Raw genomic sequence first — 24,678 nt, forward strand, 5'->3', positions numbered from 1 at the left:
TGGGCTGGATTCTGCAGCCTGCTCCATGATCAGTAAGAGACTGTATCAACTCAAAAGTCTCAATGAGATTTTTTTATGGTATCTGAACAATTTTGATGAGATCTGTGAACCTGGGCTTCACATAAAGCAGTTTCTTATTCAGTAGAAAATGAAATACTTTCTTTTTTTATTAACGATACACTCTTCACTTGATATCTAGATTTTCAATAGTTGTGGGTTTGGGTTTTGGATTTTTTTAATTTTTTTTTACATGAGCTCTCTTTCTCTGTTGTTAAATATCTGGGGAGATTCACCTCATTATTCCTCTCCTACGTGACCTTGACAAGAAAACAAAATCTAATCACCTTGTAGGAAATGACAAAACAGGTTTACTCGATAAGTTTTGCGGTACAGCTGCGAATATGGCACTAGACACTGGAAGGTCAAACGGCTTGTACTCCATCAAGATTGATCTCACATCCTCTCACTAATATCAGATTTGCTGGTTCTGTGAAAACACAGGTATTTGCACAGCTGAAATACTAAGAAATAGTCTCAGCTCTAGGAGAGGTGGGAGGAAAAAACTGATATTTACAGTTCCAAGGATATTTCAACGTCCCCTTTCCCTAGCAGTACAGTTTTGTTTTCTGGAAGGTTTCAACTGTTGTAACCAGAACTTTGTGTGCTAGATCGTTTGATCCAAACATCAGGCATGTCTGGTTGGCTGTTCGGTAACACAACCGGACCTTCGCTCCCTAATCCAAATCGATTTTTCCATGAAGAGCTGTTCTGCTGCGATGGTGCTGGAGAGATATCAAAGACAGTCTCCCTCAGGTCCAGCCGCAGGGTCTCTCTCTTCCCGTTCAAGTAACCTCTCTCTGTTTGACTGTACGAATCAGACAGCTCTAAGCCATCAGGACAAGAACTGGCTGATTCAGCAAGCTTTAGGCCTTGCTCAAAATCACTAATTGACGTCTCACTGGAGATGTTGAGCATGTCAAAAGAGCTGCCAAGAGAACAAAGGCATCTGTGAATTTTGTAGATGTCAGCAGCAGGGAGATGGCTGCTGTCTGAGGTATAATCCGACTGCTGCTGGGCAGTGTCACTAGAGCACTGTGATTTATTGAGCTGCCCGTCTTCTTTCATGCCAGCCGGCTGGATATGGTCCAGCCCAGACGCATCCCAAGCTTTTGGACCGTACTTTCGACATCGACAATCTCGGCAGAGTCTCTCCCTGTGAATTTCTGCTCCTGAGCTGCTGTGCTTGTACGGAGAGGAAGTTTGCAAGGCAGGACACTGGCACAGGCCAACCTGCTGGTCTCCAAGGGTCTCCTGTAGATTCTGTCTCTCTCTTTCAAGGGAAGGGTGCATTCCTATTCTGGCGCATCTGTTGTCTTCAACTTGTGTGTCTTCAGAGAGCACTGATGGCCGGTTGGACAGCTTGCTTGTGGAAGTGCTGTTGTCAAAACTGTCGCTGAGTTTTCTGGACAAGGGCTGGAGCTCATATTGCTCGTTTGCGGTGTTGGACTCCTGGACCTTCCGCAACCGGTTTTGCTTCTCACTCCCCGCACAGGCAAAGCTTCCGTTCAGACCGGAGTCATCAGAATAGTCTTTCATGGTATGGGCACAAGGCCAAAGGATCTGTCCACAGTTCTTCTCTGGGCCGAAGAAGCAGCATAGTGACTGGAAGAAGAAGCTGGCAAACCCACAGCTGATACACTTGATCATCATGATGAATATCCCCAACTTCCTATACGCCAGGACCGTCGCAGGCAACATAATGACCCCTGCGGAGAAGAGAGCAGAAGCTGCCATGGCTGTGGCACAGCTCATCTGCTTCAGGGAAAAGGCCACTCGGCTCAGGCGGTCAGAATGGGGGCACAGATGATAGGAGATGCAGTAGTTGACGGTAAAGTCAACGGAGAGACCTACTGCAGCTGAAATGAAGAGAGACTCCACTGCGTTGAGCTGCCACTCCAAGAGGACCAAAAGGCCAACGGTTACCAGGACAGTGCCCGCGATGGCAGTGACAGAGAAGACGCTAAGAAGAACGTTCCACGTAGTGAGCAGCAGCACCACAAAGGAAATGGCTATGGAGAGCCCCATGACCACCATCGTTTCTGTGCTGAGACTGTGCTGGAGGTTGTATAGCTCTAATTTACTGGTAAACCATCCATTCTGAAGCCCCATGGGGGCAGTTTTCATTTCCTCTGTTACCCAGAGGTTGATTTCCTCGTAGAATTGTTTGGCTTTGCTGTAGTTGAAGCTGTAGTGATAAATAGTTTGAAACTGCAGCACTAAGGCAGCGAGATTTCCCTCCCCGTCAAACCTGAGGCCCAGATCGTATGTTTCTGCCTCTTCCCTGCCTTGTTCCAGGAGCATCATTTTGATGCAGTGTAGGAAGACTTCACTTCCATAAGGGAAGGAGAACTGGTTACAGCAAAGGTTGAAGCTGTGGTCTCGCTGGGAGCACTGGCGACTGTCCATCCACCTGAGGAACTCCTCCATGAAGCACACAGTAGATTTCTGCTCTGTGTCGGGGTAATAGAAAGTTTTGTTCTTCACTTTTTGGCAGAATTCAAGGAGCCACTTCTGGGCATCAGGGTTTTGGATTGTGAAGGTGACATCTGGCACTAGGGTGCCGTTGCTTTTTGGATTGAAATGGTCCCCATTATCCACGGGAAGAATGCCCCAGACTATCGTGACAGGCATACGCTGCCCTTCTCCGTGCTCCAACCTCTCAAACATGAACTGGTGGCAGTACTCGGAATCGTACCTCTCAAAGGGGTGGCTCAATCTAAAGACCTGGACAGACGACGATTCGAGAGTCGGGAGTTTCAGTTTTGGGTTGGAACAGGAAATGTAGGCACCTCCTATCGCTAAGGCAGCAAACCAGCAGATCCAGATGTACCGAAACTTGATGACCCCACAAGGCAGAAGCTTTTCAAATAGCAGCTTGGAGGTTTCAGACAGCGTGTTCTGGAGACCCCTGAGAACGTAATGGAGGGAGAGAGTGACCCTCTTATGGCCGGTGTTGTTCCAGTAGTCTTCTGGCTTGTAAATGCAGGTCGTTGCTATGTAGCGCTCATACAGCACAGCCGAAGAAGGAAGCCAAGTCATCATGAATACCAGATTCACCAGCACGGAGGTGCCCATGTAAATAGCAAAGCAGCGGATGGCTATTATATTGCTAATGTAGCTGGCATAGAAGGCAGCGCCTGTTGTGAAGCAAGATGCCAGCATGAGATATGCAAAATGGTGCATGGTTTGACTCACCCACTGAGAAAGCCCAGCAGAAGGATTCTGGTTCTTGCTGAGGTTCCAGAGGTCAAAGAAGACAAAGGTGTGGTTGGCACAAATGCTGCTGAGAATGACGACTGCTGTCAGGTTTACAAAAGGGAAATAGGTGAATCTGAAGGCCACCTTGTACAAGAAGTAGGAGATCAGTAAAGAACTGACAACAGTGAGCAGGACCATCAAGGTAATAAAGACTGAGCGTAAATAAAAAGAAATGCTTAGAAAAATAGCTAATATTGCCAGGACTGGATACTTAGTATCCAGTAAAAGATAGTGCTGGAATAGTTTCTGTTTAAGGCCCAGGTCCATTCCAGTGATAGATGTGTAGTTATCAAACAGATCCCACGATTCAAGATTGTCTAAGTAGATCCCCATCATAGATGCACCTTTCCTTGTAGGCAAAAACAGCAGGCTGTATTTGAGGGATGGCACTTGGTACTCCATCGTCTGGGGACTAAGAAAGTCTCTGTCGACCAAGAAGTGAAGAAGCTGGTAAATGGCGTTGAAGCGGGTACATTTTTCTGGGACTTTGGCACACTGAGAGTGTTTCTGTCTCACAGTCTCAGGACCTATGCAAGACGGAGTGAGGATACCTTTGTGGTAGTCTGGAGCACAGGCACGAAGGAGAGCCAGGGTATGGGAGATGTCTCCTTGGGTTATGTCCAAACATGAAGACCTGTTATACAGGACAGCAATGTAGTTCCCCAGAGACCAGCTTGGGCAGCATTCGTTGGCTTCAGTACGTTGGCAGAGGTCTCTAAAATGAACATGTGAGCGTATCTGAAAAACAGGTGAGGGAGCATCATGTCAGACCCTCTCTGCACACTTCATCTTGTAGCCCCGAGGTGTTCCTTGCTCCTTGCAGTAATCCTCCCCTCCAAGTGTACCAGCCATGGCTTGCCATCCTCCCAATGACAAACTGTGAATACTAAAGCTATTGAAACATGCTGGCCTTTTCCAACAATTAAACCCTGTCCATTATTTATATTTTATAACCTCTGATTTGAAAATTTGGATCCTATGGCAAACACAGCTAATCCAATTAAACTTCCCACTTGCAAAACTTGCTGTCACAGTCTCCAAGATGGTAGCTCCATTTTGGTAATTAGGTTCTGCTGCCCAAAATTCTCAGCAGCTTCTGATGGACACCTTTGGCTTCTGGACCAAGCTCTCGTTCAGTGTCCGCTTGTTCTTGTTTAATGGCAGCTGCTACTTTGCAGCTGGACTTTAGTGACAGGTGGAATCATCCATGTATTGCTAAGTAAGTAAAATGCTTTGGAGTCCTCTAGGCTGAAACCTGTTCTGTAGCTTACATTATTTTTGTCTGTCTTCCTTTCAGCTAGAGATTAAAGATTACGGCAGTCAGAAAAGAGACAGCATGTATATATGTTCTTCCTGACATTACTAACCTTCTCTTGTTCAATTTGACACATGGACTGAATAGCTTGCAAGTTCCATAAGCTCCCAGCAGTTGTGGACATAAATACCAGCTGGGAATAGCTCTTTTCTGAAATAAAGAAGAAGAAAAAAAAAATTAAAAAAGGATTAGGTAATGAAGATGAATCAGACGGGCTGTTTGGAATAGACTCTGTGCATAGAAAAAAAAAATATATATATATATCTCTCTATCTATATCTTGCTGTCTATACGATCACTATGGAGGACTCCCTGAGGGAAGCAGGTCACAAAGAAGTAGCTTGTAGTGAGTGGTAGCATCTGCCTTGTGTGATCTGACCTCTGCTCCTCGCCCATCTGTCAGCAGCAGGAGAGCAGCATTGGGGCATCTTCAAAATACGCTCTCCGTGCTGTCAGCATGCTTTTAGTGAGTGTTGGCATCTGGTTCTGCACCCCTGTTATGAAGTGAGGGGCTCGAGTTCAGCCAGAAACTCCCAAGGATGTGAGGGTTTGGTGTTTGACTGGTTTCAGACGTGGAGTAGAGGCAGGGAAGGGAGTAAAAATATCTGCATGCTGTTCCTCTTTCTTCTACTTACTAGTGTCCATTTTGGGACAAATTTTGGGTGTCTTGGAGTTTTCCTCTTTTTTGTCTCCAGTTTTTATGGCCACTTACATTTTCAAGAAGAAAAGAAGGAACAGAGAGGGAGTGGGAACAGAGAGGGCATGGGGCATACGCCATTTTTTTCGGAGTATTCACTTCTGATATGGGTAAATGGTGAAAACATTAGTCCTTTTACTGGTGTGTTTAAGGCATATTTCTAAAAGGGAGAAAGAAGCATGGCAAAAAGTTAAGGAGAAACAACACTTCTCCAGAATTTCAGAACAAGCTTTTTCTAACCACTCAGTTATGAAGTGCTGGAAGATCACTATCCAAAAGGTGGCTTAGGTTGCACAGGGTGGTATTGTACACACTGCTTTCTTAGAGCACTTTCAGAACATTTCCCTGTGTCCTAACCCACTTTGACAATTCTGTATGCTGTTGTGTGCTTCTGGGTGTGTAATACTTACTACCCCATCAAGGTTTCACTCACCTGGGGGACCACAAAAGAAACCATCCGCTCCGTAGATTTGTTCCACCATTCTCCGTGTCCTCGCTTCTTGTTCTCCCTGAGCAGCCTTCTGTCCTCTGCTAATGCCAATGTCATCATAGCTAGCAAGAGATCAGATTATTTGCGTAACTAGAGATCATCTGGCTATGAGTTACGTGCACTGACAAGGCTCTGGTGCCACACATAACACTGCTGCAGCAATTAGAGTCGTCATAGCCTTGAAAGAGCATTGCTTGGATGGGAGCTTTGCGATACTGGGTTGACCGTGCCCCTTTATAGGGAACTGCACGAGCCTGAGTGAGGAACTGCGTCCCCTTGTGCAGACGTGCTGAGTCGCCTCTGCAGTCTCTTAGAGGTAAACAGTGAAGTAAACGCACAAAGAGTTTAGAGCCTCATTCCTGGTTTCCAGAACAGGAAGCCCAAGTCCATTGCAGCAAACAGACTAAACTCTCCAGTGCCTTGGTCGCTTTTAAGCATAGCATATATGTTGTAATTCACATAGATATCTTGGAACATTGAATCTATAACTTTACAGCCAACATTTTCCTCAAACCCCCCAAACCGAACTCAAATACCTTTTCTTCTCGGCATAGGGAGAAAGGGAAAAGGTCTTCTTGTAGCCCGTATGGCTCTCTACATTCCTCCACACAACGAGCTTTCTGCCAATGTCAGTATCTCGTGGCTCGAAACCCTGCAGCCAAGCAAAAGGGTTTTGTCATCAGCTTGCATTTTAGTCTAGCTTAGCTTTCCCTAATCCTCCTAGACACAGAAACTATATGAGATTATTACTGCATCTTGGAGAGAAACACAAATTGAATTTTCCCTGGAAATACTGCATCCCAGAGCCGACAGAAAAAAAAGTTTCTCCTTTCCTTTCCTTTTTGAGCAAGGATGGCTACAATTCTCTCTCCCTGGTCTCATAAGACTCTTCTCCTCTTCAAGTAAAATAGTCACTTACAGAAATGGGAGCAATTTTCCTCTTCCTGGACAAACTCTAGTCTATTCTTATTTTCTCAGGATTCTCCCGTTAATGAGATACAGGGATGACTTTAGAAAACGTGGGATCCTGCATGGAAAACAGCCTGTGCAGCAGTGCTCAGAACGGGGCAGTCCCTCCATTTCAAGACCCCCCCCCCCAGGCTGTAGGAGCCAAAGCCAGATCCTCCATCCAATCTCCACCCAGCCTAGGTAGTCCTTTTGGGCAACCCCGGCCTTCCAGCAGTGGAAGGGGAGCAGAAGGAGCAATCCCGGTCTGTGCTGGCAGTGTCTCCACAGCAGGGTGAGGACACTAGTGCGAGTCCTCAGCATTGCTGAGAGATTGGCTGGTGGTTGCCACTGGCACAGGCTGTGCTCCTTCTGTGGTGCCAAAGAAACAGCAAATACTGTGCATTGCTCTGACGCGTTATGTTCGTTCTGAAGGAATCTTGCTTTGGTTTCACGCTGTGAAGATGTGGGTTAAGGACAGCAGGTCACTGATAAATGCAGTCATTTTTTCTAGTGGCTTTAATGTCCTCCTTGATTTACTGTCCTGCCTTGCTGCAGAGAATGAAGGAAGTCAAGGCTCATTTTATATGGCAGAAAGAATATATCACTGGTTGGCCCGTGGATTTTCCTTATGTTCATGTTGACGTATCGTCTGTAGGAACTTACCATTAAGGGTTCTGAAAAGTCAGGCAAATTTCCAACAAGCAGGCCAGCTAAAGTGCAAACCACAGCCGTCACTGAACAAAGCACCAGGACAGCTATGGGCCACTCCGCGATCATTTGAGAATAACTGGAATCAACAGGAGAAGAAAAAATGCAGCTGTTAAGGCACTTCTGCTATTAGAACGAAACCTGCTGTTGAACCAATGTAGTGTTAGTAAAGGGAAGTAAAAGAATTAGGGCTTTCTGGTTTGAGCATTTATTTATGGAAAAGCTTAGAGGCTCTAGTACAGCTATTAATGAACATATTATACCTCCAACTGGATGTTTGCAGGCAATTCTAATTAACTTGGGTAATTACATTCTGCCTCCCTACATTTTCCTGCTTTTTCAGTCAGAAATAATAAACCCCAGACTCTTGCATCCTAGGGCAAGATGAAGCTTTAAATATTTAACTTAAAAGACTGCATTTAAAAAGAGCTTCTTCCTTTTTTTTCCCCCATTGTGCAATCTAAGGTAGTAGCTTAGTAGTAGCTTAAGCCTAACAGTTTGGCCTGCAGATTTTCACCGTGTGGGCCCTGAGAAGTCTTTGGGCTATTCTGAAGGGCCCCCTAAAGATAAAGAACTCAAGCAAGTCCATTGCCATTGGTCTAAATTCTCACTATATAGGGGCCTGCCTTACTGTTGGGAAACGTATGGACATCTGCACAGCAAAAAAGGATGGAAACCACTGATCCGACGTGTAGCCGATGTTCGGATTGCTAGCAGCATCCACGGAGTGGACAAGTCGCTTCTGCATCCGCAGGATGAGTGAATCTCGCCCTGCTATCAGCCTCAAAACCAAAGCTGAACCTACAACAAGAGCATCTGCAAACGCAGCAGACCAGTCTTCCTTCAGGGTTTGGAGAACACGTACAAGCGCACAGGCCAGGGCTATGCCTGGCATACGTGTCAGTGTGGTATGGTGGCACACATGTTTCTCATGACATTTCTGTACAAACAAAACCCTTCCAGAGAAGCAGTTTACTCTGGCCAAAACTCTTGCCAGTTACTTTTGTTCTTAAGAGCTGGTCTAAAATTTTCCATCCAAGGTGTATTTTTCTTTTGGGACAAACTGTGCCTCCTATAGGATGATCTATCAAAGTTACTATACCACAATTTTTTTACCAGTGCAGGTTTTACTGCCCCAAGATTTTTGTCTTCCTCAAAAATATCTGTTGAGATATAAGATACTGGAATGGGTTCCTGGTCTGGTTTGGCAGGTTCTAGGTATTTCTTCTGTATTCTGATGTGTTTCTGAAATATAAGAAATTATTTGTTCAAAAATAGTTGACAAATATTTGAGCTTCATGGGGAAGTGAAATATTTATGAACTTTAGAGCGGCTGTGCCAGTGCATATCAGCCTCGAGGTGTAATGTTCCTGCTTGCCTGCTCTTTTGCTCCTCTTGCCTCCATCTTCACTGAGGCAAATAATGCAGCTATTTCTCATAATTAGAAATCACCACAAGCCCTTCAAAGAGCTTTTCACATGACTTTTGGTCAGGCCTGGTATTTTTTTCAATTTAAGACTGCCTTATCAAGTTTGTTTTCATAGGTGAAGTCTTTGCTATGAAAATGAACAAAAATTGCCCTTTACGCACTAAAGTACCTGATTTCTGGAGACTGTTTTGGGTGATTCCATGTCCAATTACCAGGAAAAAAAAAGAAATAAAAGAATCAGCTGCAGTATCTGATGATGGAAGATACTTACCCAAACTTTCCAGAAAAAATGGTTTACAAAAATCAGCTTTTAAACAGAAGTTGAAAGCAATCAAATTATTTTAATTTTGAGAAATGTATTAAAAATCCTCTGTCTTTTGAAAAGGTGAACTTATTTCATGGATGGGCTAGCCTCCTGATTGCTCATCTGGTGGGCCAAGCTGGATTAATCCTACATATATATATACACAGACACATACATATAGGATTATTATATATATATCTAAAAAGCTATTGTATGGATTAGAGCCAGGCACCTGCCCCAAGAACAGCTATCAAGACAGTGTTGCTATTCATTAATGCAGGTTGAATTGATCTTGCAAGCACATTGAGATTTTTCCCAGCGGATGGGGAGCCCTGAGCGGGGAGGGCTGACCTTGCCTCTGAAGCTGGGCCTGCCGGGGATGTCACCAGCAATAATACTCTTCATTTCCTAATAGCAGGGTAGGAGAGCAATGATAATGGGGTAGAAGGACAGGAAGCTTTTGATATTAAACATACCTTTTTGGCATCCTGAAAGCTTTGTCATGTCTGCAGACAGAAAAAAAAAAAAGCATTCATTTATTATTTTCCTATGAACCACAGTGCTGGGCTGTTAGTGAGCGAGGTAACCCTTCAGGGGCTGTAAAGCACCAAGCGGAGCCATTGCTGCAAGAGTACTGGCGCTACATGAATTAGTTTAATGAATGACAGCGTCTTTTCCTCTCTGTTGGCATTTTAACCAAACAGGATGGGAAGACATGTAGTCACTCCTCATTTTTGCCCCTCTAAGAAAACCCTGTAGAAAGTAACGGACATTAGCAATGTAATCCCACAGAAATCGCACCGCAACTCTGTCTATCAAAATCTATCTGTTTTAAGTGCTTTCCTACTGAATTTTTAAATTGTTTCTTGACAAGAGCGTACCTCTTTATTAAATTTCATCAGCTGGGCTAGCAATGCCTATAGATAGTTTTTATTTCCTGTTCAGCTCAGCAAGGATTTTCCAAGAAGGTGGCTCTCATTTGTTTCCTGGGCCCTTCCAAAGACAGCGATTGTCCAGTCTAGAGGAGCAGAAGGCCAGTGGAGCTGCTCAAAACATTTTACTGGGGTTTCCTTCACAGAGGAGCGTTTGTCATTCCTACTTGTAGGGCTCTGAGGGTGAAATAAAGAAGCCATCCCCAGGGGATCCAAGGTTACATTTGTTAATGAATCCCTGAGGGCAAGCTTTCCACTGACGCCTTAACAAAACAGCTGCACCCCCGTGGGTGAGCATATCTGAAGGACCTTTCATTTGGCTCTCTGTTTCCACTGAAATGTCCTCTTGAAATACGCCCCAGCCCGACACGGCCTGGGGTTGCAATGCAGCTTCCAGCAAACTGCTCCCAGCTCTGGCTTCCTCCTCTCTCCAGAGCCATGCCAAGCTCAGCTCCGCCAGTGCTCCCTCCTCCCTACGCCCTCCTCCTGTGCTCTTGGCTTAAACTGGGAGAAGGTCCTGCTGCACTCCGATATCCGCGTGAGGCAGATGGCCCTGGGTCCCTGCTCTGTCCTGGGCAGCCGACTGGTGACCCTGTGGCAGCTCACCCTTCCTGGCAGGTTGTTATGAATGGAAGAAATGAAAAAGCAAGGGAGGAGAGTTCCCCATGGAAGAGTCACTCTCAGTGGCACGTGTAATAATTTATATTGTGTTTTCTTCATCACACTAACGCTCCGTAGATTTGGGAGAGAGGGGAGCGAAGAAAAATCCTCACCAGATTATTAAAGAGAGGTCTCTTTCTGGCAGCACACTGCCCACCCTGTGCTAATTCTCTCACAATAGCTTCTCAAGCAGATTTGCTTGGATTAAAACCCCCATTCTAGCATTATTATGTTATCACTTTTGTGTCTGCTAGTGCTGCACATTCTGCCAGGGATTTGCGATCCAGCTGTGTTTCCTACTTAAATAACCTGTTACCGGGAACATAGTTGACAATTTTGTTGACAGCGTACGAGCTAAAAAGGATCCAGGCTCCACTCCTCTGACTGCAATTGCTCTACGCTGCAAACACAAGCAAATTAAATCCTCTGTTAATGGCTAGAAAATGAGACCACAAAGGGCTTTTGTGCCTAACCCTGCACCGCTGTGCGCAGGCAAGGAAGGAATCCTGTGCCACCTTTTATCGGACTTTGGTGGCTACTGCTGTGGTAGCACAGGGATCGCGGTCTTTAGTGCCAACAGCGGACTCCAAAAGGCACAGGCAGAGAGGAAGGATGATGCTGGCTGGAAGGAGCAGAGGTTGTATCTCAGGCTGTTGGGGAAGCCCATCCTGCATGCACTCTCACAGCGCTGCCCAAGAAACATCCACCACCCAAGCAAGTCACTGGGGCGTTCTGCACACAAACGGAGTTTGCTCGATTCTGGCATGGACAATACAGAATTTACACCCTTGTTGCTGCCCAATCTGGAAAACCAAATAATCTTCACCACTTTTGTATTTCTCACTGCTCAGCTGTAGCCAGTGCTTACCCTCTGCTGCCTCTCCCTTCCAGCACAGGCAGCATCTTCGGTGGGGCCAGAAAAGGAAATTAACTCTGCTCCTATCACTGAGAAACTCTGCCAAGATAAAGGATTAGCCAGCTGGATGTCATGCGGTGCAAAAGGAGAAAATACAAAGATCACAGAAGATGGGCATAGTCAGAGCTGCATGATCTAGGAGCAACTGACTGACCTTGGCTTTATCCAATGAGTCACCTTGAGAAGCAAATCCTGCTTCTCCCTGGTGTGGGAATGGCGGCTCTCTTTACACTTTCCACAGAGATGGAGAGAGCAGACTGGATCCCTCTCTGCATTTTGGGGCAGCTGCTGTCCCAAACTGAAGAGCAAAACCACATTTCGTGCATCCCCACTCAGACTCTTCTCATCCCCTCCCGCTTCCCACCACAAAGTTCAGGAGATGCTTTCTGAAGGCCCCTGAGCTGCTCTCCATGTCCCTCTTACCTGACTGTTACAATGTGATGCTGCACCGGCCGTTGCTGCCCGGGGGACCACTGTTTCCAGGGGGTTTCCGAGGCCTCGTGGTGGGAAGTTGGGGTGGGATCACCACTGGAAAGGTGGGAACACAACATGGGCCTCTCGCCGTGCCCAGGGAGAGGGGGCAGGCCGTAGCTGCCTCGGGGCTCCTGCTGGTTGCAGGGGTAATACAGGTGATGCTGCTGTGAGTCCTGGGAGCTGGATGGCACCTGGCCGTTGGACTGGCTGGAGATTGGCCCAAGCGTGTGGCTGGAGGAGGGCAGGTGGTCTCCCCCCAGCCTGGGGGATGCAGGAATAGGGCAGTGATGGACCGGGCAGATTCTTTCCCAGGAAGTGCCACTGTAGCTGGGCTCGGTGTTCCCGATCTCTGGCATGGCGAGACAGGTCTGGCAAGGTCCTGCATTTTGTTTTTCTCTGTGAGAGAAAATAAAGGTATGGTAAAACAGCAGAGCAGTAGAAAGGCTACGCAGGGGAATCGCATCCTGCAAACTGGAGACTCTCACAGGCCTCCCACATAACACAAGATGTAAAACCTCACCCACTATTTGCTGTAAGAGCCAGTCTCAGGGCTGAGCTGGATTATGCTTTTTATAAAGACATCCACGACTCACTCAGGGATTCCAACTGATGGAGAATCCATCAGATCTTTTTTTGTGTTGCTCCAAAATTTTGAAATACTGGGTAACATCCCCTCAAACAATTCTCCAAGATATTTCACTGTGGAGGGGGCAGAACACTTTGGCTGGTGATAACGGCAGGGTCGTAACTTAGGACCACAGAGTGACTACAGAGATCTGAGGAAAGGGAAACCAAAGGAGACTGCATGTGAAGAAGACACTCAATTATCTGTGCTTCTTGGGAAGATGAATTTGTTTGATTGCTCTGCAGAAGGACTGGCTCTGCTCCACGTGGGGATAGTAGGAGAGTGAATCATCCCTGGCACTAAAAAAACTGAACAGTGAACCTGATGGCTGTGATGGTGTAAAGGGGGTTCAGCCTCCAGCCTGGCACGTGCCCTAACGGCTCCCGTGTCCTGCAGACTCTCCACTGGGCTCTTCAGGATCATTTTAGACATACATGTCCCAAGGATGTCAGCAACAGATATTATTGGTCTTGGTATGCAGGAAGAGGGTGGACTAGGATCTCTCGAGATCTCTTGAAGCTTGACTTTTCTCTGACTGCTCAATTTACTGAGACAAAACATTTGCAGACTTCAGTTCCCAAGTAATGAAGTCTCTGCAGGATATGCGCTCTTCTCTCCAAGGAATTTAAAAAATTATTCCATTCCTAGAGTTCTTGGTGTGTGGAACCTGAGAGATTTTGCTAGCTCGGAGAAAGTTTGAAGAATACTTGGAGGGACTGGTTAGTCTGTGTGACACCAAAAAACCCTTCACACACAATAGACTGAGGTCACACTGACCCCCAAAATGCCTTAGGAATTGCTGTCTCAAGAGATGTAGCTGGTCAAGGTGTCGGAGTTTCAGCAGCACTGTGCAATCTGGAGCTCAAAAGAAAGCACAATATGGAAACACCAGTAGTCTCTGGTCCTTCTTCAGAGCACGTGCCATGGTGTCTACAGCTGACATAGGTGTCTTGCCCTAGTGTCTGGCATCGAGGATTAAGTATGATGAATGATTCAGGCCAGCTAGAATCACAAAGCGTCTCAAGTCATCAAGGAATTATGAGTGCTGGGGCAAGACTACAGTGAGATGAACTTTAGCCTGAGGCATCTGATGCGTGTGGGAGAAAACTAAGGCAAAATGTTTAAGAAGGGAATATTTTTGAAAATTTGCAGAGTGTCTCATTTCTTTTTCAGACAGCCACGGAAAAAGACAGAATTTTAGCAGTTACAAGTCTCTGGAATTGCACCCAAAGTGAAATGCCATGATGATAATATCAATGACTAAAGGGATTGGAAGAATACCATTAGCTCAGTATGGCTTGAAAATTGGTATTTTTTCCAGAAAGAAGGACATATTGGCCTTGGCAGCTTGTGCTATGTACTTTCCAACATCAATTGAGTTTATCAACACTGAGAAACTATATTTCATGATTGTACAAAATGGGCTTATTTCATTAAAATCATTACAACAGAGTAATGTTTGTAGTAGCAGTTATACCGGTGCTGGTGTGGAGACTCATGGCACAGATATAGCACTCAGCTTTACTTGCACAGTGTACCAGTCCAGGGACTAGTAACAAAGAAATCTCGACTGATTAGACACCATCCAACGGTAATTTTAGTTTTTAAGCCAGAATACAGTTGCAGCATAGTTACAGACACAGATGGCATGTTCATGGGTCCTCATTCCAATGACACTGACTTCAGAAGCAATAACTGATGTTCAGATGCAGATTTTTTGAAGCTCAGGCCATGCAGGAGGGGGGAACTACATGGGGGGGTGTGTGGTTATTTTGGGTCATCAAATTCCTTTGCTGAATATTTTTTGGTAGTGGCCAAGGACGGAGAAAAGAAATGGCAAAATGATATTAAAATAGTATGCAAATACCAGTGTGTGTGTAAGTGAGCTGCTTCGCATCCTTGGAAGAGGCCATACACCCAAAGAGAGCAATGTCAGACAGCATCTGCGAGACTGTGAACGTTTCCTGTGACAATAGATATACAAAGTGGCTGGAAAGAAGTCAACGTTTGCACTGAAGCAGGTGCCAGAAAACCAGCAGACAGATGTGTGCACACCTCATTGAGATAAGCTTGACAGGTTGCTCCCAACAGTTCCAGCTCTTGTTTGTCTCTTTTCTGCAACCCAAAGTACAAGTAAGACTTGAGCTAGTTCAACGCAGCAAGAGGGAGTGCTGGTGGCCAAAGCAGGAGCTCCTGAACAGCTTGTGACAATGGTATCCCATTCACCCACAGAAGTTGTCAAAAGAAATCATATCAACCGTGTTGCATGAAGTCCTTGCTGTCCTGTCACAGATGGATTAGTGGCAGGATTACCCAGACTTTCAAGCGCGTGATTTGTGTTACAGCTCTCTATAAAGGTAGTTTACAACAGAAGACTACAAATTTGTCATTGGTGTGTATGAATGCAATACATGAGGTTATCAATCAAATGCCAGCAAAGCTGTTCATGAGATGTAATCTAAGGTCTTGTCTGGACTTGTTGCAGCCTCATCAGAGTCATCCCTGCACTGGGAGGGATGCAGGCTCAGCTGTACTGGTGCAGCGCAGGGCAGGTGCACTGCAGACAGACAAAGGAAGATTACGGTCTGTGGTTGTCAACATACAAAATGGCATCTTTAATTAGTCATTGCCCATCTATACTAATTATAGAACCAACCTGACTGGGAGATGCTAACCATGCCATCTCCTACGGCTCTGGCGAGCTGCAGGGGCAGAGTTTGTTTGGGAGAGCTGACCTGGCGAGTGCCTCAATCCACCCTCTCAAGCTTCAGGTGTAATTCATCTCACTCTCCCCAGGTGCCCAGTGACTGAAGTGCAGGCACATCTTGTTTGGGGTTTGTAGTTTTGTACTAGTAGTCCTGGCTCAGGGAATTTTCATCAGAGAGCTGGGATTGTGGTAGTGTTACACTTTGGCAAGGTCTAGACCTTTTCTCACTCCCTTTTTGATGTCTCTGTTACTATTTTCCCTCTGCCTCGATCCTGTTGTTTTTCCTAATTTTTTTACACTTTAAATAGGTGATGGTTTCCTACCATGCATAGTAATTCACAGAGACACTGCTGCACAACTTGTGCTTTTGATATTCCCACACCTGTACAATATTTGTGCTCTTTTTTTTCAAAGCAAAACCAAAATTCTTTTTCGTTTAAACTGCTGGATCTGCATAGGAGATTGGCACCAGAGGCTTTTCAGAAGTAAATTAGTCTGGTGGCTGTAATTAGTCTGGTGGCTGTACTGCCACATCTGCCTCGTCTGATGGTGAATATGTGACGCTGGACAGAACAAAAAGGCTTTCACAACATACCCTTGGAAGATGGTCAGGGATATGCAGGAAGCATGCAATGAAAAATTCCTCCTCCAAAAATCCCTCAGCTACAAAACCTCCTGGTGGGGAAAGCCAATGACAAACTCTTGGATATCGCAGATTGCCTCCAGCTTTTATGCACATATGTTAATATATTTGATTCTAATATTTCACATGAAAGACCATTCTTCTTGTTTACCATCTTTGCTGCGAAATACTGTCAAATTCCGTTCTTCCCCCGCATGTTGTCTCTTAACTCAATCCCTTGCCTGCTTAGTGACTTCACATTTTAGAGTAACTTTGGCTAGTTCAAATCATTCACTCATGACTCTTCTTCGTTATCTCCTTTTCAGACTAAACAATTACAGTTCTGTCAATCACCCTCCAGATATAACTTGCCTTATGCTCATCTCTCTTCAGCTCCGTGACGATGTGACCTTGGTTATCCAAAATCTCCAGGGAAACCTGGAGCTCACAAATAACAATTGGTTTGGATAATCACTGCTGGCAGTTCTGCAGAATTCGAGTCTTCACTTGCTACACTCCCAATTAGCCATCATGCTGGCAGGCTTAACGTTTGATACGCTGAGGTCTGCACTGGAGATGTAGGCTGGTCCTTGTTTGCCTGCAGCCATGTCGCTATTACTTTTCTGGGCCCACAGGACTCTGAACTATGCTAAGAAAATGGTTGTGGAGGAGTTTCTGATATTTGTTCACTGTCAGGCAGGAGAAGAGGTGGGCAGAGCACCGCACTGGACTTTGCTTGCCACGCTGACACTAACGAAGACTACCATCAGGGGAAGAGAAACTTTTTTTTTTTAACGTTCATTCCCAGTCTGGGCCATGTCAGATATTTGACATCTTCAGGACTGAGTGGGTAGAAATGGTCTCTCAGCCACAGAAAAGCCTGCAGAGGCAGCCTGACAGCCTCCATTTTCTTCTTCAAGCTCAGCTGGATGCAACCAAAGAGATGCTGGGAAAAGAGAGGACGAGGAGGTGTAGGGCAAGGGACAGACTGGAGTTAACTGTTCCTGTTACCCACGGCAATGAGTTGCATTTCTCACACTATTTCCTTCCCCATCTCTTCCCTTGAGATGTCTAGACAGTATAATAATGCAAGTTATGGAACTGCCCAAGTCACTTTGAGTGCAGCAGTGCTTTTCTGAGACGAGTACCAGGGCGTAGGCAGCCTGCTTCATGCGAGGGAACCAGCAAAAGGACAGAAGCTTCTTCCCACAAGAAAACAGGCAAGATAAGGTCAAGATTTCTAAGGAGACAGCTTTCTGCCATTCCACCTCTGCTGGGATGCGGAGCAGTGGTAGGCACTGCAGAGTCTGTGGCAGGAGCCAAGGGCTGAATGCTATGAGTGGGCTATCTCCCTCCCCCAGGGACCAGCATCCTACTGTGAAGCTCGGACACTGCCCCGCAGAAGGTGTCAGCAGGACATGGCTTTAGCTGCCCACCTCCCCACCAGCCTGAGCATCAAAACCCCAGCAAGAGGGTGTGCTGGAAGCACACCGTGTTGGCTGCCTGTCCCCAACTCCTTCCCCCTTGACGGCTTCACTCTGCCAGCACGAGGAGCTGAGCTCAGGTGGGGGAAGGTTTGCGGGGCAGGGAAGTGACAGCATACGGTCACCTTCCCTTTCCTCAGCCACTCCATTTCCTTGGCTCGTCTCTGGTCTTGCGTCCCTCTGAGCCACGCAGCAGGAGAGCGCATGCGTCTCTGAGAGAGGAGAAATGGGCCAAAAATATTCAGCGTTTTGAAGGAATGGCTTCTTTATTGGTCTGCCTAATTCCACCCTCATCCCCAAGACCGTTTCTGTAAGCACTTCTCTTTTTTTTAACAGATTATCTCACCCTTTGCATACTAAGGAGAGGATCAGGAAAGCAGCACTTTGCATATGAAAGATGGGAAACACCTACCAAGTGAATGGAGCTGTCTGATGCCTGAGTCAAACTACAACTTCTCCTGTTGACAGAAGAATCTCAAGGGGGAATAAAAACAAGTGAGAGAGAGGGCAAGAGTCTGTATCTTGGCTACAACCAGAGCCCTTTTTCCCCAGGAACCTTTGCTCAATTAGACCTTAAGCACTGCAAAATTTCATTCATGAAAAAAGAAGCTAGTTTTATTTTCTTTCCCTTTTTATCTTACTCTAGCAAGCTTTTGCTTGCATATCAGCTGCACAAGCTTTCCCAAATGAAAAAAAAATTCTTTCTGAATTAAAACCATGGGCTACAGGTCAGCTTCCGTCTAGATTAATGCCTTTTTCTTTGAGAGCTGTAAATGACTTTTTAAGAATGGGTTTTTATAATGGAATTTAAATAGAGGCTTTCTCTTTGAACATACCACCAGCAAAACAGCAGCGGAGCTCTCGAGAAAAAAGAGCTTCTTTGCTTGTGTTTTCTAAGGAGATAAGAGCGCCCTTTTCCAGAGATTAGGGAAGGGTTCATTGCGTTTCACTCTCACCTCGTTATCTAGCTCCCCTGAGGAGCTGATGGGGAGCGACAGGCACCTCCTGAGCAATTCATCTCCTCCTTAGGCTGGGGCAAATTCTCGTGCGCGGCAAGATTTCTGTGTAGTTGCTATTTGGTTTGCTTTTTCAGTCTAGCAGCAGGATAGTGCGTATCCTTGAGAAGACCTACAATCTTTTTGTTAATGAGACTCCTGAGTATGTTAAATCATCATGAAAAATTAATGAGACTGCAAAACTCTGCTTCCCACGTAATCTGCTAAGAAAAGTTTAGTTCTGTAATCCTTTCCATTGACTTGTCTGAGCAGCCTTACCTTTACCTCGGGCAGCTGCCGTGGGTACAGGTATGTGTGACGGGACACAGCCAGGCACAAAGGGCTCAAGATCCCCACCCAGTCTTCAGTGCCAGAATAGGTCTGGGTGCAGTTTGCTCTATCGACACTGGCCGTGTAAAATGCGCTGGTAAAATCATGTTTGCTAAGCATTGTTTTGAAGAAAAAAGGAATGACATGAAATGAAATGAAAAGAAATGAAATGAAATGAAAAGAAAAGGGAAAGGAAAAGAAAACACCACCTTGCTATCCCGGTCTGAAAGAGGCCAGAAGGAAGGTAGTGTTTTCAAACATCTGTATTTTTCTGGTGATGAATTGAGCGTGGATGACAAAGAGCATCGGCTAGGAGCAGAGGATGAGGACTAGAGAGCTAACCCTTCAGCAGCTATATGAAGAGCCTTGCATAAAGAAGCATTTATGTATACATATGCTCAGGAGTGAGAGCTATCTTCTTGTACTTTATTGCCATAAATTTTAGTTCCATGAGTGAAATTCAAAATACACCTGTTTCAGATGGCTTAACTCATCTCTATAACTTAACTCTTCCAGGCTGCAGCATTCATTTCAAAAGACCTGTTTGAATGAGCAAGGATTACTCAGTCAAGCAAAGCTAATAGGGCTTCAGTGATAGCCCTGACCCCATTGAATGCCCAAGATTTAAAACGGCGCTGGAGTGTGTAACAGTCACTCAGCGAGCACCGAGACCTAAAAGCACACGAGCCTGTGGCTGAGACCTTCAGAGCTGTCTAAAGAGAAGTGACTGCCCCGTTGGTTCCCCCAGGCAGGTGGGGATGTCTCAGCCCAAATATCCTGTGTCAGAGAGAAGTGAAACTCTTTGGCTTTCGGAAGGATTTGTGTGCTGTTGACCTCGGGGTGTGCTCTGGTCAAACAGAATCCGAAGAGCTCAGAAGATCTCTTGCCTCCGGTCTAACAAATGGCAACGTGCTTGCAAATTTGGGGATGGCTCCTTGCCCATGATTATGGGCTTGCTGACATTTCCAGAAAATGACAATGATTGTGGCTGCCAACCTGGTTTCAGACAGCAGGTAAGGGAGCATATGGTGTGGGAGGGGGAAGATGAGGGCTGCAGGGTTTTATGGAAGAGATCTTTGGAGTGAAAACGGTGCTTGCCCACAGCCTAGCGCAATGAGGACTCTGTCTGAAACATGCTCAGCTTCACCAACAATAGCTCACCCGTTGCTGCAGAAGGGAGAGCTCACCATGTTGCCGGATAAAAACCTGCCGGGGAGGCCAAGCCAGGCAGTCGCCCACCGACACGGTTGGCTCCGCACGGTGCGCCTGGCCCCGTGCGGGAACAACCAGGGCACCGGCCGGGCAGCACGCTTCTCCCAGCCCCAAAACCGAGGGGCGGGCAGTTCGGCAGGCAGCCAGGGGCTTTGCCTGCTCCCTCGGTGGGAGGACGGGACAGACCTCAGTGGGGCCGGGGGGCTGTGCCCAGCTCCGCCCCGCCAGCCCCAGGAAAACCCCGGTGGCACCGGCTACCTCCGCGCCCACAGAGCCGGCGGCGGCGGCAGGGCGGGAGCTCCCACCCGCCGGGGCACCGGCTCCGCAGCGCCGGCTCGGCCCCGCCGCACCGGGCACAGCCCGGCCGCGCCGTCTGCCCCGCCGCACCGGGCACAGCCGCCCCGCCGCCAGCCGCCCCGCCCGGCGAGGGGAGGGAAGCCCCCGCGCCCCCGCCACCGGCCCCGGCGTCCCGTCCCCCGCAGCGCCGCGCCGGCACCCGCGCTCCTACCTGGGCGAGGCGGTGCCGCGGCCGCGGCGCGTCCCCTCGGGCCGCTGCTCCCGGCGCGGCGAGCCCGGCGCGGCCTCCATGGCCGGCGGCGGCGGCGGGGCGCTGTCCGCAGCCCGCGGTGCTGAACGCTCCCGGCGCGGCGGCGGCGGCAGCGCCCCGGCGCGGCTCCGCGCGGCGCTTGCGCGGCCGCGGAGGCGGGCCCGGTGCGGGCGGCCAATAGCCGCGGGGCGGGCGGGCAGCGAGCCCGGGGCGCCCGGCTTCTCCCTCCGCCCCCGGGGCCAGCCGGGATGGGGTTGAGGCGCAGGGTCCGGGGCAGGAGGTGCGGGGCACATGGCGGCGGAGGGAAGCAGGGGCTTCTGCGAGCCTGGAGATGGAGCAAACCGCCTCGCCCGGCCCCCAAATCCCCTTCCCGTCCTCTCCCCGAGCAGCGCGCAGTTCTGAGCAAAGACGTCTTGTGGGGGTGCAGCGAGGGGGGTGCAGGTTCAAACAGTGCACGGAGCCCTTTGGGTGGCAGTCGCCTCATCTCAGCAGAGTTGTGCTTCTGCTTGGTGGGAAAACTCCCAGAAGCACTCCCGGACCGGCGTGGCAGGTGCAGGGCAGCATTTTGAAGTGTGTGGGTTCACCCTCTGGATTTTAGCAGCACTAAATAAGTAAACAATTTGTTGAAATATATGGTAGTTTTGAAACAACTGAGTTGAAAGCACGGAGAACACAAGGGGGTCAGACCCGTTCCCCTCCTTGCAGGATCCTGCCAGCATTGTCTGTTGATACCGTGAAATTGCACGGAGTTGCGTGGTAGCCACGCATGTCCCCATGCCATGGGGAGAGCTTCCCGCGGAGCTCGTGGAAGGTGGCTGCTCCTGCAACCTCTCCCATGCCAATGACCATGACATTACTTGTGCTAGGAAGGGCCTGGGCCTTTCTCATGACCGTGTGTATGGCCATGGGAGTGGCAGTGACCTTCTCCCTTCCCATCATCCTGTGTGTGGCCATGGTGATGGCTATGACCTTCTCCTTTCTCGTGGCCATGCCTGTGGCCCTCGCTGTGGCCGTGACCTTCTTTCTCATGAGGGTGGCACCCTTTTTGCTTCACATGCTACAGAAAAGCTGAAGCAAAAAGGGAGAGTATTAGACCGGAGAGTACCCTATAACTCCCACTAATCCTCTAGCTGCTTAGAATAAGCCCTTCCTGCCTTAATGACTTAAACGCCTGAGACAGTTTAAAGAACAAAAAGCTTTTCCTAATGCCAGGGTGGGTGACTCTCTCCGACTGTAGGCTGACGCCTCTCCGAACCCATCAAGAGGGAGTTTCCGAGGACAGGCTGCAGGCAGCGCCGGTGTCCCAGCGCGATGATCCCTGCTGGGCTGGGCTGGAGGGGACCAGCCCGCTTTTCTGAGCCGTAGCCACAGCAATGTTGCTTGCCTGGTAGGATCAGATAGGCTGCGAGGAGCAGCTACAAGAGTAGCTTGTATTATGTGGCCCAGCAGGAAAGACTGAAACCTGGTATCTGCTGAAAAGATTGGCTGGCGTTAATGTGATGACAAGGACATGGGTGCTATTTCCTTTTCTTTCTTCCTGATGCTAAATAATAATACCTGCAACAGTAATGAGAATAATAAAGCCACGGGAGCTGAAAGGATGGTGGGAACAGGCTGAATTGCAAACATCCCACTGCTTCTGACAGACAGTCACATCTTACCGCTTTTAGTTTGGCTCAGCCTGATGTGTGAACTCCTTGTCTGTGAAGCGGGGGTGATCACGCTTCCTCACTCCCACAGCTTGGCAGGTTTCCTCTGTGGCCTGCAAGGTATTCGACACATGGATTAATATTTTTTAATTGCCCTTACCCAGGGACTACAGCAGGGCTTATGCTCCCAGCTACCTGCAAAGCACTGCACGAGGCAGTCAGTGGGGCTGCCCGTGTCCCTCTCGGGGCTGCTGTCACACGGCCGGGGCTGGAGCGGTTGGTCGTACGTCACGTTGGCTTTTTTTCGCTCTTTGGCAGCGCGGGAGCTGGCTCTTTGCCATGGCAACCCACATCCGAGACCCGCCAGCGTCAGACGGGTCCAGCTGGTCCCCGATGTCCCTCCAATGTGAAGGAAGGTGGAGGAGGGTGAGCGAGAGGGACAGGGAGAGATATGGCAAAAAAAAAAAAAGTGGAAGCAAAGAGAAAAATAGCGAAAAAGGGAGGTGTAGGGTCAGGAATATTAAAAAAGCCAACAGATAATAATGAATAGGTGTGGAAAAGAGAAAAAAGCTGATGAGAAGAGATGAAGGGGGAGAGGGAAAATATATGAACAGGTGAATGGGACAAAGATGCACGGGGGGTGATGTGAGAGGTGGCCGAGGGGGAAGGCAGGTTTATGAAGCTGCTATGCTGCAAAAAACCCTCTGTCATCCGAGACAGCAATTTTCTGCTGCGGACCCTGAGAAACTAGGGGATCCATCACCTACTCCTCATTTTATGAAAAGTATCCAAGAGCAGAAAGCCTGCTGGCTCGGGGCTTGAGCTCCCCAAGCAGGGCTCGAAACCTCTGCTGCTAAAAGGCTTAGGTATTCACACACGGACAGAGGTCAGGAAGCACTGCGCCCAGGAGAGCCAGGGCACCCGTCTCCTCTGCACCGCTCCCAGGAGAGGCAGGGCAAACAGCTGCTCTCCACCTCATACCCGTTGTCTTCAGAGGAGGCAGGGTGAGGTCGGAAGGCTGCCAAGGTGACTGTGTAACAGAGCCCCAGGAGGAGAGTTGGGCATTTTTGACACTAACTGGTATTTGTGGCAATTGAAGATAGATTTCTGACCTCTCCTGCTTGACCTGTGAAAGAGATAAGAGAAAAAAACTTCACATTTGAGCTTTGATACATTTTTTACTTGAAGCATCTCTTTTCTTCATTTTCTACAGCTTATTACTTCTCCTAGCCCTCCTGCTCTCCTGCTCACCATCCACTTGCATTTCTTTCACAAACAAAAAGCAAAACATTGTCTCTGCAGCTCTCCTCTGTCTCGAGAGAAGCCTGAGTCAGAAACGAACACTACACTTCACTTGCTGTGTGTGCGCAAAGTCCTCCCAGTTTGGAGGTTCCTTCCTCTCCCACCAAAGTCAGTAACAAGGCTCCCTTCATTTTAGGAGTACAAGCCACGCTTTAGGAGTACAAGCCGGGCATATCCTTTGAGAAGTCGAAGGAGGCAGAATAAGGCTTTAACTTGACGGGCTGGCAGACGTGACCAAGAGCATTTCCCAATGGATTTGCTTTGCACTACAGTCACAGTTCAGCATGGCTCATTTCATGGTGCCCTATCTTAGCATGGTTACTTTCAGCACAATTCATTTTCCTTCACCGTAAATCAACATTTCCCCAAGCAGAATTTACTCAGTTCACGATGTCCTGACTCCCATTAGCAGAGCTCAGCATTTCACACACAGTCGCGGCTGGCTCAGCGAAGCCCACACAGCAGGCGGGCAGGGCAGGGCAGGGCACTGGAGCGTGGCCATCCTGGGCTCACACTGTTTTGCAGTCTCTTGGCTGATGGCTAACATTTGCCATTGGCTATTTTGGCTTGGATCACTTTGGTTCATCTCCACTGACGCTGTCACAAGACAATCCCCCCCTTGCTCTGCCCTTTCTGCTTTTGCTCCTGTTCCTCTTTGGATCGTCAGGAACAGGCAGCGGCACGTCTACATGGATCAGGGGACGTCAGCTCCTGATAGCCCACTTTTGCTACTTATGCAGTGCTAGCATCGCCCTCTGAGATAATTGTATCTCTCGGACTGACATCGCGGGTCCCTGAGCCTCCAGAATCCCTCTTGCTACACTGCAAATATATTCATTTAATATAAAGCCTTGACCTCTTCTTAGCAATGTGGACCTACAACCTGCTGTTGAGTCTTGGGCATTGGTTTTGGCATCTGTTTCTCCCTCTTGCTGCCCCAGGAGATGTTTTGGGGTTTGGTCCCTTTGGAAGCGCAGGCCAGGCTATTTTGTGGTTCTAAACCATATAACTACTT

General features: G+C 48.0%; 1 protein-coding gene across 1 annotated transcript; it reads right to left on the reverse strand.

Annotated features, from left to right (window-relative positions):
* Positions 1-636: 636 nt before the first annotated feature.
* On the reverse strand, positions 637-20,753 carry DISP2 (dispatched RND transporter family member 2). The gene is made up of 8 exons (XM_072865537.1): positions 20,674-20,753; positions 12,140-12,586; positions 9,685-9,714; positions 7,431-7,554; positions 6,356-6,471; positions 5,763-5,881; positions 4,686-4,783; positions 637-4,056 (listed from the first exon to the last, which is right to left on the reverse strand). The coding sequence occupies exons 1-8, from the start codon at positions 20,751-20,753 to the stop codon at positions 637-639; spliced, it is 4,434 nt and encodes a 1,477-aa protein (XP_072721638.1).
* Positions 20,754-24,678: the final 3,925 nt, after the last annotated feature.

The sequence above is a fragment of the Ciconia boyciana genome, chromosome 6 (assembly GCF_034638445.1).
Source record: "Ciconia boyciana chromosome 6, ASM3463844v1, whole genome shotgun sequence".
NCBI classification, from domain to species: Eukaryota; Metazoa; Chordata; class Aves; order Ciconiiformes; family Ciconiidae; genus Ciconia; species Ciconia boyciana.